Here is a 13,883-nt window from a genome sequence, read left to right on the forward strand (position 1 = left end):
ATGCCTGCAACATGTTTCAAAAAAAGCTGGCACAAGTGGCAAAAAAAGACTGTAAAAGTTGAGGAATGCACATCAAACACTTATTTGGAACATGCCACAGGTGAACAGGCTAATTGGGAACAGGTGGGTGCCATGATTGGGTATAAAAGTGCCTTCCATGAAATGCTCAGTCATTCACAAACAAGGATGGGGCGAGGGTCACCACTTTGTGAACAAATGGCGTGAGCAAATTGTCGAACTGTTTAGAACAATATTTCTCAACAAGCTATTGCAAGGAATTTAGGGATTTCAACATCTACGGTCCATAATGTCATCAAAAGGTTCAGAGAATCTGGAGAAAATCACTGCACAAAAGCGATGATATTACGGACCTTCGATCCTCAGGGGGTACTGCATCACAAACCGACAGTGTGTAAAGGGTATCACCACATGGGCTCAGGAACACTTCAGAAAACCACTGTTAGTAACTACAGTTCGTCGCTACATCTGTAAGTGCAAGTTAAAACTCTACTATGCAAAGCGAAAGCCGTTATCAACAACACCCAGAAATGCTACCGGCTTCGCTGCAGGGCCCAAGCTCATCTTAGATGGACTAATGCAAAGTGGAAAAGTGTTCTGTGGTCTGACGAGTCCACATTTCAAATTGGTTTTGGAAACTAAACTTTGTGTCCTCCGGACCAAAAAGGAAAAGAACCATCCTTACTGTTATAGGCGCAAAGTTCAAAATCCAGCATTTATGATGGTATGGTGTGTATTAGTGCCCAAGACATGGGTAACTTACACATCTGTGAAGGCACCATTAATGCTGAAAGGTACATACAGGTTTTGGAGCAACATTTTTTTCTATTGCCATCTAAGCGACGTTATCATGGACGCCCCTGCTTATTTCAGCAAGACAATGCCAAGCCACGTGTTATAACAGCGTGGCTTCATAGTAAAAGAGTGCGGGTACTAGACTGACCTGCCTGTAGTCCAGGCCTGTCTCCCGTTGAAAATGTGTGGCGCAATAAGAAGCCTAAAATACCACAACGAAGACCCCGGACTGTTGAACAACTTAAGCTGTACATCAAGCAAGAATTAAAAATAATTCCACCTGAAAAGCTTCAAAAATGTGTCTCCTTAGTTCCCAAACGTTTACTGAGTGTTGTTAAAAGGAAAGGCCATGTAACACAGTGGTAAAAATGCACCCTGTGCCAACTTTTTTGCAATGTGTTGCTGCCAATAAATTCTAAATCAATGATTATTTGCAAAAAAAAAATCTAGTTTCTTGGTTCGAACATGAAATATCTTGTCTTTGCGGTCTGTTCAATTGAATATAAATTGAAAGGGATTGGCAAATCATTGTATTCTGTTGTTATTTACCATTTACACAACGTGCCAACTTCACTGGTTTTGTACAGTAGTCCAGTCCAAGACAAAACTTTTTGTTACATGTGACCAAGTTTATTATTAATATTTATTAGTTTAAAGACATTTTCTCATTACATTCCGATGCTTTGATCTTTTTTCTGCTCTGTTTTTTAGATATGTTATTATTTGAAAATACACACATTAAAAAAAATTAGCAGACACGTCGGGTATAGTTGCACAAAGTATTGTTGTTGGAATTTGAATTTTACATGTTATCGGAACGGAAAGAAAATCAGTGGTATCGCACATCGCTAGTTTGCAATGTTTGAGGATTCTCGGATTAGCAGCCTGCCTCCATCCTCCCATCCCGTTTTAGCGTGTGACGTCACTAGCAATGCGCTTTACTGTACTCGTAATTTCAAGCTTCGAATCTCTGACTCTTTTAAATTAAATTGCGGAAAACATCTTTATATGGAATTCTGTTTATAATCAGTTTAGTTTGAGGTACACTCAATCATCACGCTAGCCATACAAAGTATAGAAGTTACTCACTCTGACTGGAGTTTTAAACACTTACATTTATAAACAACTGTGCGTTAAATTGATTGTTTTGGTGCGAATCTAACATATGTTGTTTGGGTCAAAGTTTTGAAGTTAAAAACGTCCATAAACGTTTGCCACAACAGTGTTTAATCCATCGTGATAGTCCATGTTAAAATTTGGGCGGAGTTGACTGCTCAGGTTTAGTTTTTCCGATTGCAAGTGAATGCAGCAGCAGAGGCTCCTCTGTTGGACAGTCGGGAATGTTTGGTTTTTATCCATTCGATACCAAGAAAATACAGGCGTACTATTACCGATACCGACTCTTTCTCAACGTCACTTTGTTTTACATTTACTCGTTGATTTTGTGATATGCCTTTAATTTATTGATCGTGGATATAATCAAAATACAACACAGGACAAATACTTTAGGGATTTTTTAAATTTAATCATACAATTGTAACATCTGTTTTGATAAACAACTTTATTTGGGAACAATGTAACAATACAGGTGCATATCAATACATTTTAATATTTTTGAAACATATATTTATTTTAATTTTAAAAAGTGGCCTGGAAAAGTGCAAAACGCTTTTTACATTTCATGAAATAAATTACAATCTCAGGTAACACAAAAACAAAACACTTAACATTTTAAGAAAACAAAGGCAAAACAATTTACAGCACAGTTTCATAAACTGTACTGTAAACTAAATCAGCCAATCAATTTGTTCATGTCGCAGAGCCTGAATGATGGAGCCCCAGCGGAAGTGGGGCATTCCTTTTCCGGTTTGTGAATTTGTAAATTGTTTCGGCATTTGTTTTTGTGTTTTCTGAAATTGTTAAGTGTTTCGTATTTTCTTAATTTGTTTTCTGAAATTGTACATTTCTTCAGCTTTTGTTTTGTGTTTTCTGAAATTGTTAAGTGTTTCGTATTTTGTTAATTTGTTTTCTGAAATTGTAAGTTTTTTCGGCTTTTTTTGCTTTTTCCTGAAACTTTAATGTTTAGTTTTTTGTTATTTTTTCTGAAATAGTAAATTGTTGCATCTTTTGTATTTGTGCTTTCTGAAATTGTAGTGTTTCATTTTTTGTTAATTTGTTTTCTGAAATTGTAAGTTGTTTCGGTTTTTGTGTTCCCTGGAATTGTGATTTGTTTTGTTTTCTTTCCTGGAATTTTAAATTGGGTTGGCTTTTGTTTTTGTGTTTTCTGAAATTTTAATGTTTTTTTTCTTCTGAAATTGTAATGTGTTTTTTTTAATTGTGAAATTGTAAGTTGATTCGGCTTTTGTTTTTGTGTTTTCTGAAATTGAGCGCACCTGGGATAGGCTCCAGCACCCCCCGTGTCCCCGAGAGGAACATGCGGTAGGTAAAAGGATGGATGGATGTACAGTGTTTTGTGTTTGGTTTTTGTCTTTTCTGTAATTGTCACTTTGTTTTGCACATCCAGGCCAATGTAGAAATTCCTATATTGTATTGATTCACTATAGTGAATCAATACACAAATCAATATACACATGTTCAAATAATTCAATGTATTTTTTTAAACAATGACAAACAAAACAAATTCATCATCTAAAACATTTGGAAAAACATAAAATACTGTAAATTGCTGGTTCTCTGAAAAAAATTACAGCAAAAACCTTCCAATTTGTCTCCTGACGTGTTCACAATTTACTGTGTTTGTCCATAAACTCAATATCGACACAATAGTTCAATATTTCCATGTGACTATTTAAGCATTATGAATTAATTCGAATACACTACACAACAATACATAAATATATGAATAAAAAGGGATACGCGGTAGGAAATGGATGGATGTATGAAAATAAAATGAAACAAAAGGATATCGCTCTCATCACGGTATTACTATCGACATTTGTATCGGTCGCCCCAGCCCTATTGGTCAGTAAAACTAAGCGGAGGTAAGGAAATACTTTTCAGCACTGCTAACAACAACACGGCTAAAGGAACCTCTTAAAGTCAACGGTGCAGCAGGCACACGGCCATTAAGGACGGACTTGATCTCCGCCCCGTACAACATATCACATCTGAGCGATGTTTTAGCCACTTGGGAGGGTAACAAGGCGGCTGAAGTTTGCGCATAGCTCGCTGACGTTAGCCGGGGAGGTAAAGAAGAAGAAGACGAAGACATGGAGTTGGACGACGTCGTCCTCTACCAGGACGACACTGGCGGCTCGACCATGATGTCCGAGCGGGTCTCGGGTCTGGCCAATTCTATTTACCGCGAGTTCGAGCGGCTCATTGGGAGGTACGACGAGGACGTGGTGAAGCAGCTGATGCCGCTGGTCGTCGCCGTGCTGGAGAACTTGGACTCGGTGTTCGCTGTCAACCAGGAGCACGAAGTGGAGATCGAGTTGCTGAAGGAGGACAACGAGCAGCTCGTTACTCAGTACGAGCGAGAAAAGTCCTTTAGAAAGCACATCGAAGAGGTGCGTTAACACAACACTTTCACGCCAGTTTTGCAACATTTAGAACGTGGTGTGGCTGGGAGACTCCCAGTCTTCTTTAGGCTCTTTTGGCATGACTCCCAAAGAAGAGTCGGTTCTTTCGGTTTCCCGAACGGTTCTTCATTTAGAGCAGGGGTGTCAAACTCGTTTTAGATCGGGGGCCACATGGAGAAAAATCTACTCCCAAGTGGGCCGGACTGGAAAATTCCCGACACGATAACTTAAAAATAAAGACAACTTCAGATTGTTTTCTTTGTTTAAAAATAGTGAAGTGAATTATATAGCGCTTTTCTCTAGTGACTCAAAGCGCTTTACATTGTGAAACCCATTATCTAAGTTACATTTAAACCAGTGTGGGTGTGGGTAAAGTGTCTTGCCCAAGGACACAACGGCAGTGACTAGGATGGCGGAAGCGGGGATCGAACCTGCAACCCTCAAGTTGCTGGCACAGCCGCTGTACCAACCGAGCCACACCGTCCCAAATAGAACAAGCACATTCTGAAATTGTACAACTGTTTATTTTAATTTTTTTACACTTAAATGTTGCGGTTAATATTATTCTATCTTTAATTCTCGTTATTTACACTTTCTGAAAAAATGATGTGATAATGTTCATCAGTCAACTCATTGGTGTTCATTTTTAATCTATCAAGATAAAAAAATTATATCAAAATCCAATTACAGGATGTTATTTATGTAGTTTGCTCATTTTCTTCGACTGATGTACTAACATCATGTGGTTTATTTTGTACATATGTAGCACCATTTACAAAGATACAAAGAATTGCTATTGCGACATCCAGTGGACACATTTAGAACAGCTGTTTATTTCATTCAAAAATTTCAGGTTAATTTTTGTAATTGGCGAACTCATCCCACGGACCAGATAACACCTTTTTTTTTCAAGTTTCAAGTTTATTCACAATACCATATTACAATTACAACAGTAGTGAATATCATTCAAGGATGGTGGTAAGTGAAAGGGTCCCCCAAATAAGCTAGAAGAAGCTTTTGGCAGGGGGTCCAGAGGACAATATATGCATGGAATGCTGAAACATGGTGGCAAGCACAAAAACGCTATATGATAAACACAAAATAGGAGTACTAAAGCAAGCATACACATACATACATACATTCATTCAACCATGCACAACCCAACACTAGTCTACTCCACATGAGGCATTAGAGATAGGTGGTTAATAGGTAAGATTTCAGTTTCTTTTTGAAGTTGGAGAATGAATACAGCATCCTGAGGCTTTCATCAAGCCGGTTCCAAATCTTTGGTCCCCTGCATACAACACTTCGAGCAGTACAAGCCAGTAGACGATGTTTACCTGATATTAGGTCAAAGTTACGAGTGTTGTGGGCATGCTGGGGACGATAGATAGGAACCAAGCTACAGAGCCTGAGATTCAGCCTGTGGATGACTTGATAGGTTAGACAAGCATTATGATAAATATTGAACTCTGTCAGTCTTAAGAGATGATAATTATGGAATAGATGTCGAGTGGGGGCATTAAACTTGGACCATGACAGGGCCCGTATGGTTTTCTTTTGCATGGATTCTAATTTGTGAAGGTAGCTAGGGAAGGTGTTACACCAGATGACATTACAGTAGTTTAGATGTGGTTCAAAGAGAGTTTTCGCGGGCCTGATCTGGCCCTTGGGCCGTACATTTGACACCCCTGATTTAGAGAGACATCTTAACCTTGCAAATAAGAATGGTTTTGTGTGTTAAAAAGCCCCCTTTGCATTCCGTTTTTACAAAAGGCTTTATAATTGCCTCATTGTGTGCATTTTGGTGGAGTGCTGCACTATTCTGAAAAAAATGGGAATGTCAATTTTCATGCTTAGAATTGAGATCACGATTATCTGGGATGATCTTTTTTCTCACGCAGGCATGCACACATACACCATGATCCCCTGACCATGTGCTTCCTTTTTATTTTTTAAAGAAAGGGAACCTATGAGGAATTTTGGAAAAAACAACAACATGATTTTATTCAACACAACAGCAACAGTGCAAAAAATAGCATCCATTTAGGGCTGGGCGATATGGACGAAAAAGTACATCTCGATATATTTTCCTGTGAAAATATTTATATAAAGATATTAATTTTTGAGCGAGATTAACTGAAATTGAAGTGAATGACAACTGTACTGTAAACAGTCAGTTTTATTAGCCCGCGGAGGGGAGCGGGAGAGAACAAGGAACACAACAAATAAGCGGCGTTTGGTAATTTTAACGTGAAATAAATTATATCGATATTATGATATTTTCTTAATTCATATCTTGTTTAAAGACATATCGTAAAATAATTTTGAATCATGAATACATCTCCTTTGCGACGGGCGCAAGCACAGAGTCCAGTCAACTTAAAAGAATAGCGCTGGTGATCTGGGGGATTGCCTGCTCTTTTAGCTCGCTAGACAGTACACTTGCCTCTCACACCGGCGACCTGGGTTTGTGGTCGGAAAAAAACAATGCAGCCGAGCGAGTACACAATTGTCTGTGATTGACAGCCATGAACACCAATCATTGCATTTCACTGTCAAAATCGAGGCCCCTGATTGGGTAGTTTTTAGCGCTTCCATATCGAATCTACTGACAGATATAAGTTAGATCTATACGTTACTTTTTATTAAAAATGGCGTCAGTGGAGGATTTTAACATGCATCTGCATGTACGAGCCAGTCTGCCTCAAAATAAGAGGATAGAGAAAAAGAAGGAACCTATTGACTACGTCGGACTACAACCGAATAAAAATAGCAGACTTGTGCAAAGCTCTTTCGGTAAACCTCTACCATATATGGAGATATCCGCTGACGTACAGTAAGTAAGGCAAAACACGTCACTGAAGTCTCAAATTTTAAACGGCTCGTTTGGAGCAAATTTGGATGTAGGCAAGATTGTTTTATGAATATCTACGCCATGAAAGAGATGCATGCACACGCCCACAAACTATTGCATTAAATAATAAATAAAATACATTGGCTCGTTCCATATGATGTACTGTGTTTAGTTGCTGTATATACTGGTAATAACATGCTGTATAACATTGTTTACATTTTTAATTAGCTTGTAGTAGCTTATAAAATTAGCCACACTTGATGCCATGTGTTACTGGAATTTGTGTTGCATTCTATTCATACGCACCACTGTGGTCTGGTCTGTAATCACATTTATTATTATCCGTCAAGCATCCAATTTAGGCAATTACCAAGTGAGAGGGTCCTCAGGTGATTTGTTTTATCCTCAAACATAAATATCACCCTGACCCCGCAATTCACAGTGATCTCATGCAACTTTGTTCTGTGTTTACACAAAAGTGATAGGAATTTAGACTCTTATACATTTAATGACATTTCACTGCTGCATTTTACTATATTGCACAAACAGTGTGCACTTGCATCATATCAGACATCTTATGTTGATGAAATTGATATCTCATTAGGTCCTTCTCAGGCAGGCTGCGTCTTTGTCCGTGTACACGTATGACGTAGCTCACCCAAAGCTGACGAAAAAGTGGCGTTCATGTCACATTGCCGTTTAGACTGAAGTCACATTTGAAAAGATCAGATTCCAATCGGATTTGGACTACCTCCTGATGTTGCCTGAATATGATGTAAAAAGATCAGATTTGAAGCACTTTGGAGTGTTTCGACAAGAAAAAACAATCCAATCTGTGTCACTCGAGGGCCAAAAAATCAGATTTGGTGTGCCATTTAATTGGGGTCTTCCATCCACAGTGCAGGAAGGAATACCACCGCAGGTTACTTCTACCCACAGCCATAAGACTCTACAACATACTTTACAGCCATAAGACTTACAACACACTGATTACTGGGGTCTGCTTTTTTTTCTTGGTGTGCAAAACTTTTGCTCAGTGTGAAATTTGTTCAAGTTTTTTTTTGTTCAAGTGTGAATGCACTTCAGGTGTACTGGGACCCATCTCTCAGGTCCTGGGTTCGGTGGACTGCCAAATGATACCTGGAGCTACCGGACAAGAGTTTGTGCAAATTAATTACAGTGCTGATTGAGTGTGAGCATGAACCACACCAAAATGCAAGCAAAACCAGGTGGTGGTTAGCAGAAGCTAACAGAAACTTGAGTAAACCCCCCCCCCCCCCAAAAAAGAAACCAAATATACAAAAAAAACATTTTAAATAACAATATAAATAGTGCAACTACGATTGGATCACAGTAAAAAAAGGGTACACTGACCACATCAGGAACCAGGTTCTTTGGCAGGTGAGCCTGATCGCATACACAAACAAGTAGTGACTGCACACACTAGCACAGAGTTTTTAATTGAAGTCACTACTTAGAATAGCTTCTACTGCTTTCAGCCTTTTGAGTCACACTTTGGTTGGTGTTGTCATGACACTTAGGCAACCTGTAAATCTGTTCCATGTTTTAAGCATTCACTACTGTTTTCATGTTGTATAACATTGTGGAGAACTGACGACTCTGCATACTGCGTACACTGTTTTGTGTGTGTGTGTGTGTGTGTGTGTGTGTATATATATATATATATACTACAGTATACATATACACAAATGTGTATATATGTAGTATATATACATATACATATATATGTGTGTGTGTGTGTGTGTGTGTATATATATATATATATATATATATATATGTATGTATGTATGTATGTATGTATGTATGTATGTATGTATGTATGTATATATATGTGTGTATATATATATATGTATTTATGTATGTATGTATGTATGTGTGTATGTGTGTGTATGTATGTATGTGTGTATATATATATATATATATATATATATATATATATATATATATATATATATATATATATATATATATATAGCTGGCGGCGCTTCACGGCAGCAGCCTCTTGCATGCGCTCTTGGAAGTGTAGACCGATTTGGCAAAATTACCCGTCAATTCAGTCAATTTCATGGCTGGCTCACAGCGTGTTCACTCCGTGATCACTTACGACCGACTTACGATTCTGGATGTGGAGAAATCGGGCCATTTTGGGCTGAAAGATGCGTGTACGGAGGACCTACTCGCTAGCTTGGGAATTCTTCGCGAGCTACATCCAGCAGTGGCCTTTGAAGCAGCGGCGTCCACTACCAGCGGAGACCGTCAACGAAAGAGACGTAAGCGGTGCGCTCGGAAGCAGAAGCGGGGATGTCGGGCGGGGCTAACAACAAAGCTAAAGGCGTTGTTGTTAGCGGGGCTAACGAAAAAGCTAAATGCTAATCCACAAAGAAGCGCTAATAAGGAGTCTGTTAAGCTAGAACTAGCCAGCGCCAGGCTGGATAATCCCTGCACACACAGCAATTCTCATAGAACAATATACAATTCACATAATGTTTTTTCTGCGTCAGAGGTGGACATGCATTTTACTGAGGTGGCAAACAATCTAAAAATTCCTGTCATATCAATTCCTAGATATGGTCGAAATTATTTAAAGTGCACTGCGCATAATAATCGTAACATTATTAATATTGCTACTACGGATACTTTCAACAAAAACTCCTCAAAACAGCCCACTACCTATAATATGGGCTTTTTAAACATAAGGTCATTGTCTTCCAAAACGTTATTAGTTAATGAAGTCATTAGAGACAACAATCTTGATGTCGTTGGTCTAGCCGAGACCTGGCTCAAACCAGGTCTCAAGCGAATTTTTTGCGCTGGGTGAGGCGTCTCCTCCTGGCTATACGGGAACGCATATTTCCCGTCCCATTAAAAGGGGTGGAGGTGTTGCTCTAATATACAACAAAAACTTTAGCCTTACCTCGGACCTAAATAATAAATATAACTCGTGTGAGGTGCTTACTACGAGGTTTGTCACACCGCTGCCTCTGCACCTGGCTGTCATCTACCGCCCCCCAGGGCCCTATTCGGACTTTATCAATGAATTTTCAGAGTTCGTTGCTGATCTAGTGACGCACGCCGACAATATAATCATAATGGGAGACTTTAACATCCATATGAATACCCCATCGGACCCTCTATGCGTGGCGCTCCAGACTATAATTGATAGCTGTGGTCTTACACAAATAATAAATGAACCCACGCATCGCAACGGTAATACGATAGATCTAGTGCTTGTCAGGGGTGTCACCACCTCCAAAGTTACAATACTCCCATACACTAAAGTAATGTCCGATCATTACCTTATAAAATTCAAAGTTCTGACTCATTGTCAACAAACTAATAATAATAATAATAACTACTATAGCAGCCACAACATTAATGCTGCCACAACGATGACTCTTACTGACCTACTGCCTTCGGTAATGGCACCATTCCCAAATTATGTGGGCTCTATTGATAACCTCACTAACAACTTTAACGACGCCCTGCGCGACACCATTGATAGTGTAGCACCGCTAAAGCTAAAAAGGGCCCCTAAAAGGCGTACCCCATGGTTTACTGAAGAAACTAAAGCCCAGAAATTATCATGTAGAAAGCTGGAACGCAAATGGCGTGCGACTAAACTTGAGGTTTTCCATCAAGCATGGAGTGATAGTTTAATAACTTATAAACGCATGCTTACCTCAGCTAAAGCTAAATATTACTCAAATCTCATCCACCTCAACAACAATGATCCTAAATTTTTGTTTAGTACAGTAGCATCGCTAACCCAACAAGGGACTCCTCCCAGTAGCTCCACCCACTCAGCAGATGACTTTATGAATTTCTTTAATAAGAAAATTGAAGTCATTAGAAAAGAGATTAAAGACAATGCATCTCAGCTACAACTGGGTTCTATTAACACAGATACGACTGTATATACGACGGACACTGCCCTCCAAAATAGTTTCTCTCTCTTTGATGAAATAACATTGGAGGAATTGTTAAAATGTGTAAATGGGACAAAAAAACCAACATGTTTACTTGACCCAATTCCTGGGAAACTTATCAAGGAGCTTTTTGTTTTATTAGGTCCATCAGTGTTAAATATTATAAACTTATCACTTTCCTCTGGCACTGTTCCACTAGCATTCAAAAAAGCGGTTATTCATCCTTTACTCAAAAGACCTAACCTCGATCCTGACCTCATGGTAAACTACCGGCCGGTGTCCCACCTTCCGTTTATCTCGAAAATCCTCGAAAAAATTGTCGCACAGCAGCTAAATGAACACTTAGCGTCTAACAATCTCTGTGAACCTTTTCAATCCGGTTTCAGGGCAAATCACTCTACGGAGACAGCCCTCGCAAAAATGACTAATGATCTATTGCTAACGATGGATTCTGATGCGTCATCTATGTTGCTGCTTCTTGATCTTAGCGCCGCTTTCGATACTGTTTATCATAATATTTTATTAGAGCGTATCAAAACGCGTATTGGGATGTCAGACTTAGCCTTGTCTTGGTTTAACTCTTATCTTACTGACAGGATGCAGTGTGTCTCCCATAACAATGTGACCTCGGACTATGTTAAGGTAACGTGCGGAGTTCCCCAGGGTTTGGTTCTTGGCCCTGCACTCTTTAGTATTTACATGCTGCCGCTAGGTGACATCATACGCAAATACGGTGTTAGCTTTCACTGTTATGCTGATGACACCCAACTCTACATGCCCCTAAAGCTGACCAACACGCCGGATTGTAGTCAGCTGGAGGCGTGTCTTGATGAAATTAAACAATGGATGTCCGCTAACTTTTTGCAACTCAACGCTAAGAAAACAGAAATGCTGATTATCGGTCCTGCTCAACACCGACATCTATTTAATAATACCACCTTAAAGGCCTACTGAAACCCACTACTACCGACCACGCAGTCTGATAGTTTATATATCAATGATGAAATCTTAACATTGCAACACATGCCAATACGGCCGGGTTAACTTATAAAGTGACATTTAAAACTTCCCGGGAAATATCCGGCTGAAACGTCGCGGTATGATGACGTATGCGCGTGACGAAGTCAGAGTAACGGAAGTTATGGTACCCGTAGAATCCTATACAAAAAGCTCTGTTTTCATTTCATAATTCCACAGTATTCTGGACATCTTTTGCAATTTGTTTAATGAACAATGAAGGCTGCAAAGAAGACAGTTGTAGGTGGGATCGGTGTATTAGCAGCGGACTACAGCAACACAACCAGGAGGACTTTGTTGGAGAGCTAGCCGCGCTAGCCGCGCTAGCCGCCGACCTCACCTTGACTTCCTACGTCTCCGGGCCGCCAAACGCATCGGGTGAAGTCCTTCGTCCTTCTGCCGATCGCTGGAACGCAGGTGAGCACGGGTGTTGATGAGTAGATGAGGGCTGGCTGGCGTAGGTGGAGAGCTAATGTTTTTAGCATAGCTCTGTGAGGTCCCGTTGCTAAGTTGCTAAGTTAGCTTCAATGGCGTCGTTAGCACAGCATTGTTAACCTTCGCCAGCCTGGAAAGCATTAACCGTGTATTTACATGTCCACGGTTTAATAGTATTGTTGATTTTCTATCTATCCTTCCAGTCAGGGGTTTATTTTTTTGTTTCTATATGCAGTTAAAGCACGATGCTATCATGTTAGCTCGTAGCTAAAGCATTTCGCCGATGTATTGTCGTGGAGATAAAAGGCACTGAATGTCCATTTCGCGTTCTCGACTCTCATTTTCAAGAGGATATAGTATCCGAGGTGGTTTAAAATACAAATCCGTGATCCACAATAAAAAAGGGAGAGTGTGGAATCCAATGAGCCAGCTTGTACCTAAGTTACGGTCAGAGCGAAAAAAGATACGTCCATCACTGTCTCTCAAGTCCTTCACTGTAACGTTCATCCTCGCTCAAATTAATGGGGTAATCATCACTTTCTCGGTCCGAATCTCTCTCGCTCCATTGTAAACAATGGGGAATTGTGAGGAATACTAGCTCCTGTGACGTCACGCTACTTCCGGTACAGGCAAGGCTTTTTTTTATCTGCGAGCAAAAGTTGCAAACTTTATCGTCGATTTTCTCTACTAAATCCTTTCAGCAAAAATATGGCAATATCGCAAAATGATCAAGTATGACACATAGAATGGATCTGCTATTCCCGTTTAAATTTTAAAAAATCATTTCAGTAGGCCTTTAACATTTGACAACCAAACAATTACACAAGCCGACTCGGTAAAGAATCTAGGTATTATCTTCGACCCAACTCTCTCGTTTGAGTCACACATTAAGAGTGTTACTAAAATGGCCAACTTTCATCTCCGTAATATCGCTAAAATTCGTTCCATTTTGTCCACAGACGATGCTCAGATCATTATCCATGCGTTCGTTACATCTCGTCTCGATTACTGTAACGTTTTATTTTCGGGCCTCCCTATGTCTAGCATTAAAAGATTACAGATGGTACAAAATTCGGCTGCTAGACTTTTGACAAAAACAAGAAAGTTTGATCATATTACGCCTATACTGGCTCACCTGCACTGGCTTCCTGTGCACCTAAGATGCGACTTTAAGGTTTTACTACTTACGTATAAAATACTACACGGTCAAGCTCCTGCATATCTTGCCGATTGTATTGTACCATATGTCCCGGCAAGAAATCTGCGTTCAAA

At 39.6% G+C, this 13,883-nt stretch overlaps 1 protein-coding gene across 2 annotated transcripts in view; it reads left to right on the top strand.

The window, feature by feature from the left end:
* The first annotated feature begins 3,788 nt into the window (after window positions 1–3,788).
* Window positions 3,789–13,883, top strand: part of LOC133655801 (C-Jun-amino-terminal kinase-interacting protein 4-like) — a 90,736-nt gene continuing 80,641 nt past the window's right edge. For both annotated transcript variants that reach the window (XM_062056309.1, XM_062056310.1), the window contains exon 1: window positions 3,789–4,343. In XM_062056309.1, coding sequence (XP_061912293.1) covers window positions 4,044–4,343 — 300 coding nt within the window. In that variant the 5' untranslated portion in view covers window positions 3,789–4,043. The remainder of the gene's footprint in view (window positions 4,344–13,883) is intronic.

This window comes from Entelurus aequoreus, linkage group LG08, assembly GCF_033978785.1.
Source record: "Entelurus aequoreus isolate RoL-2023_Sb linkage group LG08, RoL_Eaeq_v1.1, whole genome shotgun sequence".
In the NCBI taxonomy this organism is placed as follows: Eukaryota; Metazoa; Chordata; class Actinopteri; order Syngnathiformes; family Syngnathidae; genus Entelurus; species Entelurus aequoreus.